Source organism: Oratosquilla oratoria, chromosome 13 (genome assembly GCF_046742065.1).
Source record: "Oratosquilla oratoria isolate Oo_2021 chromosome 13, ASM4674206v1, whole genome shotgun sequence".
In the NCBI taxonomy this organism is placed as follows: Eukaryota; Metazoa; Arthropoda; class Malacostraca; order Stomatopoda; family Squillidae; genus Oratosquilla; species Oratosquilla oratoria.
This window is the reverse complement of record NC_134789.1, coordinates 71,094,934-71,110,853: the sequence shown is the minus strand read 5'-3', so window position 1 is coordinate 71,110,853 and position 15,920 is coordinate 71,094,934. Positions and strand designations below refer to the sequence as shown.

The 15,920-nt window shown below is 45.2% G+C and overlaps 1 protein-coding gene across 2 annotated transcripts in view; it reads right to left on the bottom strand.

The window, feature by feature from the left end:
• The window catches only part of LOC143032491 (calmodulin-lysine N-methyltransferase), a 64,444-nt gene extending 59,133 nt beyond the window's left edge, over window positions 1-5,311 (bottom strand). Inside the window, exons 1-4 of one of the 2 annotated variants that reach the window (XM_076197368.1) lie at window positions 5,143-5,311; window positions 2,745-2,896; window positions 2,405-2,466; window positions 1,898-2,013 (exon numbers count right to left, since the gene is read on the bottom strand). In XM_076197368.1, coding sequence (XP_076053483.1) covers window positions 1,898-2,013; window positions 2,405-2,466; window positions 2,745-2,896; window positions 5,143-5,247 — 435 coding nt within the window. In that variant the 5' untranslated portion in view covers window positions 5,248-5,311. Of the gene's footprint in view, window positions 1-1,897; window positions 2,014-2,404; window positions 2,467-2,744; window positions 2,919-5,142 lie in introns of both variants that reach the window. The other variant, XM_076197369.1, reaches the window with a different exon arrangement.
• Window positions 5,312-15,920: the final 10,609 nt, after the last annotated feature.

Sequence of the window (15,920 nt, the reverse complement as noted above, 5' to 3'; positions counted from 1 at the left end):
CCTACTTTCTTTACTTCTTTGGTTCCAATTGTATATTTTCCTGATATTCTGTTTTTGCTTTTTCCAAACTCCATTATGCTACACTTCTTAGTATTAAAGTCCACTTCCCATTTCTGACTCCAGTTCCATACCCTATTTAGGTCTTCTTGCAGTGCTTCACAGTCCTCATCAGTTTCTATTTTCCTTAGCAGTTTGGCGTCATCGGCAAAGAAGCTCATGTAGCAGTTCACGTCTTCATCCATGTCATTCATATAGATAGCAAACATTATTGGTGCCAGCACAGATCCTTGCGGTACTCCACTGATCACCTCTTTCCAGTCTGAATATTTTTCTCTGAGCACTACTCTCATCTTTCTACCAGTCAGAAAGTCCTCTATCCATTTTAGTAGGTTTCCCTGTATTCCTCCTATGTGTTCCAGTTTTTTTAGTAGTTTTCTGTGTGGTACTTTGTCAAAGGCTTTTTGCAAGTCTAGGAATGCACAATCAGCCCATCCATTTCTTTCTTGCACTATGTCTATTAGTCTTGAGTAAAAGCATATTAAGTTTGTGGAGCATGATCTTCCTTGTCTGAATCCGAATTGTCTTGGGTTTAATATGTCATTGTCTTCCAGATGTTTTACCCATCTATTCTTGATTATTTTCTCACAAATTTTGGCAATGGTGCTTGTTAGTGATACTGGCCTATAGTTGGTGGGTTCTTCTTTGTTTCCTCCTTTGTGTATTGGTACAATGTTAGCGTTTTTCCAGTCCTCGGGTATCTTTCCTTCTTTGAGTGAGCTGTTTATTAAGATGTGTATTTTGTCTGTTAGTTCTTCTTTGCACTCCTTTAGAATCCAATTTGCAATACCGTCCGGGCCATGTGATTTTCTGACATCCAGCCTTGATAAATGTTCTGATATTTCCTTTAGTGATGCTGTAAACTCATTCATGAGGGGAGATTTCTTGTTTTTGTCTATGTCACAATTCGGTATTTTCTCTCTGGTGAAAACAGATTTAAAGTGATTGTTCATGACTTCGGCCATCTCTAAATCTTCTGTGTATTCTATGTTTCCTTGGCATAGTTTCACCAATTCCTGTTTGTTTTTAAGTTTACCATTCACATACCGATAGAATAGTTTGGGTTGCTCTTTGCATTTGTCTATAATATCCTTCTCATGGTTCCTTTTCTCCTCTCTTCTCACATTAACATACTCATTTCTATAGTTAACATAAATTTGCCATTTGCTTTGTTTTTTGTCTTTTCTCCACTTTTTCCAAGCTTTGTCCCTTCTGTCTTTTGCCTCACTGCATCTTTTGTTGAACCAACATTTAATGTACTCTCTCTCTCGCTTTTGTCTTGGTACATGCCTGTTTACCCCTTCATTGTAGTTTTCCATCAATATATTCCATTTCTCTTCCACTGCTGTTTCTTCCCTGTAAAATATTTCCCAGTTTGCATTCCGGAAGAATGTCTTTAGTTTTGTAAAGTCTGTTTTGTTGTACCTCAGTCTTCCTTTCCTATGCTTTTCGTTCCTCTCTATGTCTATTTCTTCCTTTAGTGTAGTTTCGATGAGTACATGGTCACTCTTTCCAATTGGTGTCTCATACTGGACTTTATGCACTATTTCAGGCTCTGTTGTAAATATTAGGTGCCACTGTAAGGAAGAGGTTAACTTTTGTGAAATGGTGGAGGAAATTCTATAAGATTGACTGAGAGGTCCCAGACCCATTTGAGGCTGCACCTCCTGATAATGTGAAAGTTGTGTTCTGAAGCAGGATCACCACTTGCATGTATCCAATATTGGTCACTATCGCAGGAGGAGGAAGAGGAGGAGGAGGAAGAAGAAAAATAAAGATCTACAGTAAAAATTCACCATCTAATCTGTCTAAATACAACAAATTATGTTACTACACTTACAAACATGCCAGCTAAGCATGTCATTCCACCACCCAGTTCAAGAACAGATTTGCCTTTGAAGAGGTGCAGATTGCCAAGACAATAGTATGTCAATAATTCTTCTGATGGCCAAATACCTGCAAATATTACACAGAAAACATAAAAAACATGTCTGTGGCAAATTACATTTTTAGTTTGTGATCTTCACTTCCACAGCACACCACAATGTGAATAACTGTGAATATGATATATACATTGGTTTTTTTTTTCAAATCATGTACACGAACAAAAATTAAAAACAAAAATACCTAAAAAAATATTTTATGGATAGCAAAGAAAAAATCACTCCAATATTTCAGAACAGAAAAACATGGTAAACATACAGTGATATTTAATTGCACAGTTCATTGCCTAAACCATATAAACAAGCCTGGACACAGTACAGTTTAGTTACATACATTTCATATTCAGGTGAGCAACAGCCATCAAAGTTACAGAACCACAAATACCCCAAGATAAACAACTTACAAATATTCCCTGTGTTGTTGAAACCCATAAGCTGGCTGGGACTGAATCCTCTCCGAATGAGCCTACAGACCAACATGCCAACTCTTTAGTTATCATCATCTGCATATCCAGACTTAACAACATACACTTCATCTCAGTTCAGTGTTATAGTTCATTAACTACTTACATTCACTCATTTATTTGACAGGATCTTCAGATGTAAGTCATAAAATGTAAAATCAGAATAAACAGCAGTAGGATAAAAAGATAAAAGAACAATGCAAAACAGTAATGCATAGAAACTTGTAATGATATAATCTACTGAGGGATATTCAAGCTACTTCAAATGTTGTAAAAGTACCTTGTGTATATCTGCAGGGAGGAATTCAGACAGGTAACAGCATACCAGTTTTCCTTTATAGAAGTCATACATATCAAGCCAAATCCTCGGAACTTGCACATAGATATAGCAGCATTATGGGGTGAATTCCTCAAGCCTGACTTCTGAACAGCCTGGAAAGTATTCTTGATTTATCTATGAAGATAAGTACAAAAAAATAAAAATGTCTCACTAACAAAAACAGTTGTACTAGTATACAAATATCAACTTCAGCATTTTCAAAATAGCTTATGATATCACAAGTTCATTTATTCAATGATTACATGGTCATCAATTTTGTAACCCATCTTAGTAAGGATAGCAATAGAAGACAGTGAGTATCTGCTCATTCTTACAATTAGTACTAGTACTTGTCTTCAAATGTTTTTACATTTTTGCAAATGGAGAATTGGAACTATTTTCTATGTTTTGTAATGGTTCGCACTCAAAACCTGTAACTTATAGATGGCTCATTTGTGACCCAAAAGAAAAATACTGTAAATTGATAGAATCCAGCAAAACTACACTATGAATGCCAGTAATTAACATGGCTAGAAATTAAAGTTCATCACCACCTACACTTTATGAAGTACAGAACCAGCCTTAAAAATAGCAAAGCTCCAGGGTATGATAACACTGCAGTATATTTGATTAAGCAGGGGGGGGTAAAGTACTAAAAACAAAAAATTATGAACTTATCCAAACAATTTGGGAAAAAGGAAATACCCAAAGAGTAAAGCTATTGTACCTATATTGTGGGGGGTGGGGTAGTATGTGTGAGTAAATTTTGACGCAGCCCGGAGGGATTTCTCCCCGTCCTCTCCTTATATGCAAGGGGGGACGGAGAGGGGGGGTCGCCGATTAAATGAAGCGGCCTTGCTGTGGATGTGCTGTGTCTTGCGACACTGCTTCTGAAAATAGGTCAAATAATGCAACCATATGCTAATTTTTTTTATACAAAATAGTGTATTTCAGCAAAAACCGTCCTTGTTCGGGTTTGGTCAGCTATTAGTTTAGTTGGACGGTATTCATAGCTGTGGTCGGTAATTTTGCAGAGGATAAAAACTTAACTTCTCTTTGATCAAATTACATGGAAATCATACATTTCAAAGAAAATACTGTAGGTCAAATAATGCAACCATATGCTATTTCTTTTATAAAATTGTGCATTTCAGCAAAAACCGCCATTGTTTGGGTTTAGTCGGCTATTAGTGAGTCGGACAGTATTCGTAGCTGTGTTCAGTAATTTTGCAGAGGATAAAAATGTAACTTCTCTTTGATCAAATTACATGGAAATCACACATTTTAAAGAAAATAGGTCAAATAATGCAACCATATGCTAATTTTTTATATAAAATCGTGTATTTCAGCAAAAACCGCCCTTGTTTAGGTTTGGTTGGTGTTGGTCGGTTATTAGTGAGTCGGACGGTATTCATAGCTGTGGTCAGTAATTTTTCATAGAATAAAAACGTAATTTCTCTTTGATCAAATTACATGGAAATCACACATTTTAAAGAAAATAGGTCAAATAATGCAACCATATGCTAAATTTTTATATAAAATTGTGCATTTGAGCAAAAACCGTTATTGTTTGAGTTTGGTTGGCGATTAGTGAGACCATTGGATTGTACTGATGATCACCTCTAAATTGACAGCTTAATATTTGCCATGAAAAGGCAAATTTGGTATGATGGAGATGTTTCACATTGTTTTTGACATCCTCAGGTAATTTGTTGACCCATAAAGCCCAAGTATTCCAAATTTGAATAAAATTTAACCAGTGGTTTAGAGTTTATTTGGATTTCTTAACCAAAATATTTACAAATTACCACCCTCAATTCTAACCTTTTATGGTAAAGTCTAGCCAAAAATTCGGAATAAAAAAAAAAATCATATCTCCCTTATTTTTGAAGCTATTTCAAAAATTTAAAAAATATTTTGTTTCTAATGAAATTGTCTTTCATATGCAACAAGAATTTAAGGGATAATTTTTTTTTCAATTTTGTGCCTGTACCTACTTAATCCTTATTTCCAAGCTATTTCAAAAAATTGAAAAAGTATTTTGTTTCTATTGAAACTGTCTTTCATATGCAACAAGAATTTAAGGGATATTTTTTTTATCTTTTATTTTGTGCCCGTACCTCCACTACACTGACTATTCTATATTACACAAAAGTTTAAAAAGGCGCAAAATCGGTAATGAAGCATAATAGTCAATGTAATGTACATTAAGAGCAACCTGAAAATTACTGCTTCTGCTGATGTGAGCTCAATACTTCTTGTCAAAAATATCTGGGTGACAAACTTCCCAAACATGCACATAAAAAGTGTCAAATGGAATGTCACAAGGCTACATCCCAACTTAGCACTATCTACCGACCTCAGCTAAAAGTTTCCATCGTCGTCTTGCAACTGAGTTCTTCTTCTTTGAACACGAATTACCAGTAGCGCCTGTCATAATGCGGTCTGAGGCCACACCACCCATGATTAACTTATTTCAACTAACAGAGATCTCCACGTCCCCAACCGCTACTGCCGACCTCCCACACTGATCGTGAGGGAGTAAGTAAACAAACGAAGGCATTTCAGCATTTCTTGGATTTCGCGGGATTACAAATTCTCTTGTTAGGTTTTATAAAAAACTAACACTGAAAACACACAAGAACTAAGAATACATGTATCTGAATCACGTAGTAAATTATAGTGTGCAAATTCCACATAATACTTCAAAATAAAAATCTCTTTAAGATAAGAATAAGAAATGGATATTACTCGGAACGAGGTATTCCTTTTTTAGGTATTATTTTACTTTCCAGCATCCTATATATATTTTTCTTCATTTAATCTTTTTTATTCTTCAGTTACGAAGTTAAGTATTAGAAAAATGTTGCAAGTAAATCATAACAACCCCAAGTGTTTGTGGTAAAATACAAAGTAACTGATACGAAAGGCGGAGGGTACAACTTTCCTTTTTTCTTTTGTCATATCTATTTTCACGAGAACCACATTTAAAACAAATATCTTATGTCAAATGTAGTTTCTGAGGGACTTTTTGTCGAAAATATTTGGCGTCTGCTAGTTTGCATTTGGTGATGACGTCACAAGTTTAGACATGTAGTAATTCTTCTCTCTTATAGTTACTTATAGTTACTATATGTCATTCTTCTCCTTATTGTATATGTTTATTGTATATGTAATACTCCCTTATTGTATATGTAATAGTCCTTTATTGTATATGTAGTACTCAGAGGTGGGAGCGCGAACCTTTTTTTGGGTTCCGAATCCGAATCCGAATCTTCGCCGGTTTTAGGTTCCGAGCCTCCGAATAGAGAACCCGATTTTCAAAATTTCGGTGCGAACATTTATTCCGAATATTTGTCCGTGAACCTCCGAATCTTTAAAAAATAGCAAAGTGAACCTTAATTCCGATACCTTCCGAACATTTCCAAACCTAAATTTTACTCATTCCGAATTTCCGAATCTAAATTTAAAGCTTTCCGATTAAATAAAGTGTTTTTTAAGATATCTACATTATTTATTAAACAAATTATTACTAGAAAAACAAATTATTAATACAATACAGTAAAAAGTAAAAACAAAAGTTCACAAAACAAAACAGTAAAAACATTTAAAACAAAAATTCACAACACTTCAGTCTTCACTCTTCACTCTTCACAGATTCACTCTAACTTGTCGGCCCTCTCTCTCTCTCCTTCTTAACCAACTTCAAGTTTCCCTTCATGAAGGTCAGCTTCTCAAAGTTCAGATTGGTCAGAGAGGCTCGCTTTGGCCTCAAAATGTCCGAGCCGAAGCTGAAGAGTCGTTCAGCTGAGGCAGACGAGGGCAGGGGAGTGTTATACTTGATGAAACAGTTCACCCAGTGCTGCCTGTGCTCCTTGGGGAAGTTTGCCGGGGAGGTCTTCATGATGCTTGTGCCGAGAATGGCGCCCCAAGTGTCTACTTCCTTGCCGACCTCCTCCTCCAGGTTGGCCACCACCACAGGCTCCTCCTCGTCCTCAAGAAGGAAGACAAACTCGTCGTGCTCGCTGGTGTGGCTGGCCACAGACTGTGGCCTGGAGGTGGGCCACAAGGTCCGACACCATCTTGTCCCTCAACAGGTTGTACAAGTCAGGATTTGTCCTACATATGTACTTGACCATCTTTAGACGGAACCTGGGGTGGAAGTCAGTCGCAAGGAGCTTCTCCTGGTCCTCAAACATGTGTTGAAACCTGAAAAGATTAAGATATGAGTTAATTTAATTATTGATTAGTGATTGTTATTTTTTTCATTTCAATTACTATAAAATATTATATTTTATTATTTGTATAATTATATTATATTATCATTATTATTATATCATATTAAAATATTAAAAATATCTACCTTTCAGTGAAGCCCTTTTTGTCTCTGCCATGGTGCTCCTGTGTCCCCAGGAGGTAGGTGACGAGGGGCTTGGCATGCTTGATGCTGTTGTCGTCCCTAAGCAGGTTCAAGTCCCTCTGGAGCACCATCAAGTTGGGAAGGAAGTTCCCCATGTAGGCATGCTGGTCTGACTGCATTTTGTCCAAAGCATTGGCAACTGGGGCCATAACTTTGACGTACTCGACGATGACCTCGTTGTCATCGTCAACAAAGGCGGGGATCGGGTTGGGGCGCATGCTGGTACAGAGATCATTGATCTTTTTACGGGTGTCCAGGTCCTGTAGCAGGCCAGAAAGGATCTTATAGCTGTCATAGCTGGAGTTCCACCTCGTCGCGCCAGGGACTTTTAAGTTTTTTGTCGATAGCATCCTTTATCTCGTTGGCTGCGAGAGTTCGGCGGCCCTGGGCATTCCACAAAGACTGTGCCTTGGCAGACGACCTTCTAAAGATATTCCTGCCACCATGGTTCCATTGTGGGACCTGAAAAAAGAATATTTATTATTTAATATTTTATTACAATTCGCAAATTAAAAAATAATAAATAATAATTTACATCTTTTTAGTTTTTACCAAAAGAACAATAAATTATTTAATATTTATAAATTATTAATTTATTCAATTTAAAAAAATAAAATTATTATACTCACTTTGGAGGCTAAACTCGGCTTCGTCAGCCTGGTCCAGGGCCTCCTCCATAGATATGACCTAAGGCTCGTCAGCCAGCTCTTCGTCAGGCTTGTCCTCGCTAGGTTGTATGACGACGTCCTCTTGTGCAGAGTTGACAAATGCACTTACATAGTTTGTGTCATTGTCTGTGGTCGTGCAGAGAATCTTGCTGCTGATGCTGAAGTCCTCATGCAGCTTGCTCAAGGACCTCGCCAAGTATTCGGCTGTCTGGCTCTCCTTCACCTCCAACATGCCCAAGACTGCAGTCGTCTTCTCCAGAGTGACCTTGTCCAACCACGAGACTGTGGAGCCTATGAAGGCCCGGTTGTGGCTCGACCAGCTGTCGGCAGTGGTGGCCAGGTAGTCCTGCTTGGACATGATCTGGGTGAGCTCATTTTTGGCCCTGGCGCTCATATGCTTGATGTCGTCGCCAAGCTTTTTCCTGGACGTCAGCTTGAACTGAGGGTTCAGGTAGTTGAGGAAGGCCCTGAGCGCCTCTGACCCTGTTATGGTGGGCAGCATGTCGCGGATAATCCACTGAAGCATAAAAAAGATGTGTGAGTATTTGAAGTTAAATTTTTGTTATAAATTATTTTTATTTATTAAAGTTAATTAATTTATTAAATTATTTTCATACTAAAACAGTAGAACTTTTAAAAGTAAAACTTACCTCATAAAATAGGTCAAGAGCCTTCTGCTGGTCAAACCTCTCAGCCATAGCCTCCTCAATACAGCCCTGCCTGAGGCTTTTGGCATCCCGACCACCACCAGAAGCAGAGCGGCCACGTTTGCTGCTGCCATCTAAGGCTGCTTTTAAGGCAGGACTATCTAAAGGGTGCTTGGTGGCATAATGCTTCTTTAAGTTGCTGTTGGTGTCATTCTGAAGCTTCAGCCTCGCAGTGCAATTTTTCTTGGCGCAGAGGGCAAACCCGGCGTCCCTGCCGACACCACACTTGAAGAAGGGCTTGAGAATGTCCCAGTCTCTGTAGAGGTCCCTTTCCCTCCTGGAACCGTGACCTCCCTCGGCTTGCTCGGCCTCGGTGTCGGCAATGTCCATGTCCTCGGCTCGACTTGTGCCAGGCATCAGCTCTGGACTCGAAAACTCTGGCAGTTGGATATCGCTGGCGTCAGATTCATTCTCAGCGAGGCCGCTTGGGTTCGTGGACCTTGGTGTGTCAGACTGAGCACTTGGGTTTCTCGACCTCAGTGTGGATGTCACGTACTTATCCATTGTCAGCGGTGAGTGTGATGTGAGTAGAGTAGTCTAGCCTCCTTGGGTGTCCTCTTCAGAGTGTTGTCAGTGCAACGGTTGAAGAATGACTATTGTAGCACTGTTTAACTAAATCGTAACTTACGGGACGCGGTGACAAGAAAGTCTGCAGACTGTGCAGATTTGTAAACACTAAACAAGCGCTCTGATTGGCTGCTGCAGTCACCGGCACATGCGCGGTGGCTGCGCGTCACTAACAAGCGTTCTGATTGGCTGGCAGCCAGCTGCGGTCACAACATGACGAGTCTGTGTGGTACAGATAAAGCAACGAGTTAAACACCACGAGTATATTTCCAAGTTCAAAGAAGGGCAGTCCAGGCAGTACTAGTCTTTGTTTCGTATTACTACACACAGTCACACAGGCTTGCATATCGAGCACATTTTGAGCAGTGGTCATTTGAGACACACACACACACACACTTACACGCCCATACTGAAATAGAAGTAGAGAGAAGCGATAAAGTAAAACACGATGCTAATGGTCAAAGGCGTCTCTAGTTGTTACAGAAACATAGGCGTCACCACATCTGTATACCTCGGAAAAGTTGAAAACCAATGTTTGGTCGTCTTCGTTTTTTCGAATTTTCCCCGGGATACGGAGGTTCGATTCGCGAAAAAAAGACGTTCCGAACCCGGATGTCCGAATCTTTTTTGACGTCGATCCAAATCCGAACCTCCGAACCCAAATCCGGGATTTTGCCGGTCCGAACAAATCCGCGGAAAAAGGTTCGCGAACATTTGTTCGGAACGCCCACCTCTGTTAGTACTTAATCTCAACATATGGTAAATGTTTTATATAAGTAGTAGGCCTATATATAGTCAATTAAGTAACCGCTCTATGTGCGTCGTTAGACCATACGCACTGAGCGTAATGTTACCCCTAAGCGTTTTGCATGCAAACTCCTCATTATATGCATGTGTTTCTCTTACCTCATTATGTCCTTATGTTATACATACAGTATATATATGTTTGTCTATCGTTCTACCTACAAGTTCCACCTGGCAACAGAGTGCCAGAGAAGTGGGTCAGAGGTCATGCCCCTACCCTGTGGCAGGCCCCCCAGCTTACGCCCGAAGGCAGAATTTACTTAGCTCTGGTCGTGTGTAGCCCTACGAAATAAACCGAAGGAACTCCTCTGGAACCCCGCTATACAAGCTGCCTTCGTCAACGCAAAAAAAAAAAAAAAAAAAAAAAAAAAAAAACCTTACCCGTGCCACCACCCTTTCCTTTCCTGCACCAGGTGCCCAACTACAACTGTCAACGGACGCCAGCAATGTCGCCATAGGGGGTGTGCTCGAACAAATCCTCCGTGACAGACCTACACCCCTCGGTTTCTTCAGCAGGAAACTCTCCAAGGCCGAGCTCAACTACAGCACCTTCGACAGAGAGCTCCTCGCCATCCACCACGCCGCCCGCCATTTTCGCTATTTCCTCGAAGGCTCCTCATTTATCATCAACACCGACCATCAACCTCTGGTAAACGCCTCCACGAAACAACAGGACGCTCGGTCTGCCAGACAGCGCCACCACCTCTCCACCATCTCTGAGTTCAATTGCACCATCAGGCATGTCCCCGGTACAAAGAACCCCGTCGCAGACCCCCTCTCCCGAATAACCATTGACGCAGTTCAACTCGGTCTCGACTACGAAGCTGTCGCCAAAGAGCAACGGGAGGATCCTGAAACACTTGCCTACAGGACATCCATCACATCCCCTAAGTGAGAAGACGTTCCTTTCCACGACTACAACACCATTTTCTGCGACATCAGTACCGACCGCCCATGATCCCTCATCCCAGCCGCCTTCCGACGTCAAGTGTTCAATTTAATACACGGCCTGTCTCACCCTTCAGGACGCGTTATTACGAAGCTCCTGAAACAGAAATTCATCTGGCACAGCATCTCTAAGGACGCAAAAGAGCGGACCAGATCCTGCATCACCTGCCAGCAAAGCAAAATTCATCGTCATATTGGATCAGGCATCGGATCATTCCATCAGCCCCGATGACGCTTCGCACATATTCATGTCGACGTCGTTGGCTCACTCCCTCCGTCGGAAGACCATCGCTATCTCTTCACCGCCACTGATAGATCGACCAGCTGGTTGGAGTTCATCCCCATGAAGGATAGTACCGCCTCGTCCTGCACTACAGCCTTTCTCAATGGATGGATAGCCAGATTTGGAGTAGGTCACCTCCGACCGAGGAATTTGCTTCCCGTCGCGGCTGTGGTACTCCCTCGCTGAACTCCTGGGTACTACAGCTCACCACAGTAACTCCTACAACAATGCAGCCAACGGCATGGTCGAGCGAAACCACCGCTCACTCAAAGTATCTCTTTTGGCACGCTGCAACAACGGCTCCTGGTTATCTCAACTACCATGGATTCTCCCTGGCCTTCGGACAGCCATCAAGGACGACCTTAACGTGTCTCCAGCAGAGATGGTCATCAGCCAAACCCTCGTCGTGCCCGCAGAATTCTTCCCTCCACAGGATTCTCCCGAGAGCCTGCAGCAGCTGCGAAGCACTGTCGCCAAATTCGCCCCATGCCTGCCCACACATCACCGGGAGGTCAAGGAGTACCTTCCAAAACACCTCCACACATCAACGCACGTCTTCCTGAGGACGGACGCTCACACACCACCACTCACCCGTCCCTATACTGGCCCTCATCTTGTCCTTGAACGTAAGGACAAGACCTTCTGCATCTCTATCTCCGGTAGACCAGAATAGGTCTTCATGGACCGCCTACAACCGGCACACCTCGACATTCCGCCCACAAAATTCTCACGTACAGGACGCCCTCTGAAGCCAAGGCAATTTTGAGAGGGGGATATTGTACACACCACAATTACCACGTGACATGGAACGCGCGTCATGTCGCCCACAAGGAACCTGACGCGACTTGGACATGGCGACCCTGCTTGACCCGACCTAACTTAATCTAGTGCAAATATGTAATTACGCACCACGGGTGACTACCCATGCGGTATACATATCGGTTTCTGCCGCATATAAAATCAGTTCAGCCTTAGCTTACAGTAAAGGAGACGAACTCACCAAAACCTCCTTCTCTTCTCACAGTAGCACCACTACAACCTACTGACCTACTTCTGTAGCCAGGTGGAACTTGTAGGTAGAACAGTATATATACACACATATATATATACGCACACACACACACACACACACACACACACACACACACACACACACACACACACACACACACACACACACACACACACACACATACATACACACACACACTCACACGCACACACACCTCGCCTGAGTCGTCACTTCTAGCGCGGAAACGGACTGAGCCGTATACCCGCTGTCGGCCTTTTTTTTTTTTCTTTTTTTTTTTTGCCGGTGAGTCTGTTTCCTGCTTGTTAATCAACTGATAGTTTCAGCGCTTTCTGCATGGTTGCCGGTTTGTCCCATTCTTCGACCACCCTATTAGTGAACCAGTTGTTGCCTTCTTAAATCTATTTGGTCCGGTTTGTGCCCATTGCTGCGAGTCTGGTGGTGCGGAGGGTGGCGCCCCGAGGGTCATCATGCCTCTCAGCAGCCCCATACCTCCGACCATCAATGGTCCTCTAACGCCTCACGGCTTGCATCATCAGGCCCTAGGCGTAGACTTTGACCTTTTCCACTCGTAATCCGTTCCCCATACGTCTTCGGGTCGTCCGTGGTAAGAACCCGGACCTCTCGGAGGACAGGGGGACGTGTCTTATGGTACGGAGGGTGGCGCCCCCGAGGGTCATCAGGCCTCTCGGCAGCCTCATACCTCCGACCATCAATGGTCCTCTAACGCCTCACGGTTTGCATCGTCAGGCCCTAGGCGTAGACTTTGACCTTTTCCACTCGTAATCCGTTCCCCATTCGTCCTCGGGTCGTCCGTGGTAAGAACCCGGACCTCTCGGAGGACAGGAGGACGTGTCTTATGATACGGAGGGTGGCGCCCCCGAGGGTCATCAGGCCTCTCGGCAGCCCCATACCTCCGACCATCAATGGTCCTCTAACGCCTCACGGCTTGCTTCGTCAGGCCCTAGGCGTAGACTTTGACCTTATACGCTCGCAATCCGTCCCCATCTCCGAGTCGTCCCTGGTAAACAACCCGGGTTCTCTCGGAGGACAGAGGGACGTGTCTTATGGTACGGAGGGTGGCGCCCCCGAGGGTCATCAGGCCTCTCGGCAGCCCTAGGTCCAGACCCAGGCCGAGACCCAGGCCGAGGCCAAGGACCAGGCCAGGGCACAGGCCGAAGCCGAAGCCGAGGCCCCAGACCCAGGACCAGGCACAGCCCCATGCTCAGGCCCAGGCCGAAGCCCAGGCCGATGCCGGAGCCCAGGACGAGGCCGAAGCCCAGGCTCAGGCCCAGGCCGAAGCCGGAGCCCAGTCCGAGGCCGAAGCCCAGGCCGAAGCCGGAGCCCAGGCCGAGGCCGAAGCCCAGGCTCAGGCCCAGGCCGAAGTCGAATCCCAGGCCGAGGCCGAAGCCCAGGCCGGAGCCGGAGCCCAGGCCGAAGCCGGAGCCCAGGCCGAGGCCGAAGCCCAGGCCGAAGCCGGAGCCCAGGCCGAGGCCGAAGCCCAGGCTCAGGCTCAGGCCCAGGCCCAGGCCCATGCCCAGGCCGATGTCCAGGCCCAGTCCCAGGCCCAGGCCCAGGCCCAGGCCCAGGCCCAGGCCCAGGCCCAGGCCCAGGCCTAGGCCCAGGCCAAAGCCAAGACTCAGGCCGTGGCCCTCTAACACCTTTCGGCTTGCCTTTTCGGGCGGGTCCGTGAGCCCACCTTCCTTCCGGAGCCGCTCACTTAGACCCAACAGGAAGTCCCGCTCGAGAAAGAGTTCTATCTCTCCCAAGAGGCCTAGAACGCTCAGCTCGTCCACACCCTCCACATCCCGGTCACGGCATCACCCTCCTTCCGTCCCTGATAGGCCCCGTCTTCGACTCTGCCCTATCTCGCTATCCGGCCTTTCAGGCCGCGCAGACCAGAGCATACCCCCCCCCCTCCAGAGCAGCCTTCTAACGAGCCTCCGGCTCCGGCCCCCCCTCCCACACTCCCTCCTGGTCCTTCCCTCCGTCCCTCCGCGCCGGCGGCGGGTATAGGACTGAAAGGCCCCTCTCATGAGGACCCCCCCCCCCAATCAGACGACCGTCGGGTTGGGGGACGGGGTGGAGGACCACCTCCGTTCATCTTTACCTTATCCTCCTACCACGACGGACTCTTAGGAGATCCGCCCCTTCTCATGGTATGACCTTACATACACCCCCCTTGTGTAGCGGCGAGGGATTTTATTCAGCAAAGAGGGGGTCTCGCCTGGTGGAAACGCTCTTCAGTACGGGGTCCTCTCATCACCTGAATGACATCATTTGAACTCTCGATCTGGACTCCGCCCTACTAGGCTGTCCAGGCACCCAGGAAATGACACCTCGCTATATCACAATGTGATCCTGTGACGTCAGTGATCCTTTGAAGTCACTATATGATTCTTGGATGTCACGATGTGTTTCTGTGACATCACGATGTGATCCTATGACGCCGTGATGTGATCCTGTGACGGCACGTGATGCTGTGACATCACAATGTGACCCTGTGACGTCGTGATGTAACCCTGTGGCATCACGATGTGACCATGTGACATCACTAATTCTGTATCATTACTGTATGGTCCAGTGGAATTACAATGAAAACATATGAGGTCACGATGGGGGTCCTGTGACGTCATTTTGTTGGTGTCGTCACGATATGATTACATGATGCCACGATGTGATAATAGTTCACGATGTGATCAGGTAACGTCAATATGCGATAAAGTGATATCACGGTGTGATAAGATGACGTCATTATGTGATAAAATGACGTCACTATGTAGTCCTATGACGTCAGTTTGTGTCCCTGTGACGTCACGAGGCGATCCTATGACGCCATGATTAAATCCGGTGACGTCACAGTATAATCACATGATGTCACTAGGTATTAAAGATATGGAAGTCAGCTTGTGGGTGATGAGACGTCACAAACCGCCATAGCACACTATTGGATGAGGATGCTCGCCACGGGCTTCGAGGACTTCCCGTGGGAAGACTTGGGGTGAGTTGGATACATACCGAGGGTCCAGGCCCGTCTTAGCGGGAGACGCTCAGGGAACGTCTTCACCCAGAACGAAGCCTCTTGACTAACTCCCACGGACGAGGTCGCTCGGAAACGACCTCGGCCTCGCATGTATGTTGTTATACGTTCTACAATCGATTTTGTGACTTCACTACACCCTCCGGGGATCGGGATCCACCTTGCCCTACTAATTTGATTCGCTTTACCATACCAAAAAAAGGCCCAGGAAAAACGAGACTGGCTATGAACCTGAGCGCACTGAACAAATTCTTGAAAGCCCTGCGATTCAATATGGTGTCGGTGGCTCAGGTCCGGTCAGCACTCGGGGGGGGGGGGTTGCCTCAACTTCGCGACCCCGGCCCTTCCACTGAGCCGCTCGGGGCGCCGACGGCTGGTACGGGAGGTCGACAGGAGAATACTGCTCCTCCCGCACGACCTGCCCGGGCCGGTACCCTCAGCACTTCACAGTTTGTTGCGTCCCTGGCTTCGGTCGGGGGCCCTACGCCGGTCGGTCCCATAGTCCCCGCCCCCACCTCGAATGGAAGGAGCGGCGGACGCCTCGGACATGGGGTGGGGCTTCCAGTCGAGCTGGAGACATCAAGCTTGCCGGGGATGGTCGGAAGATAGAAGGTCACTACACACCAACCTTCGGGAGCTGATAGTGGGGAAAGAATGACTCGAGCGACAC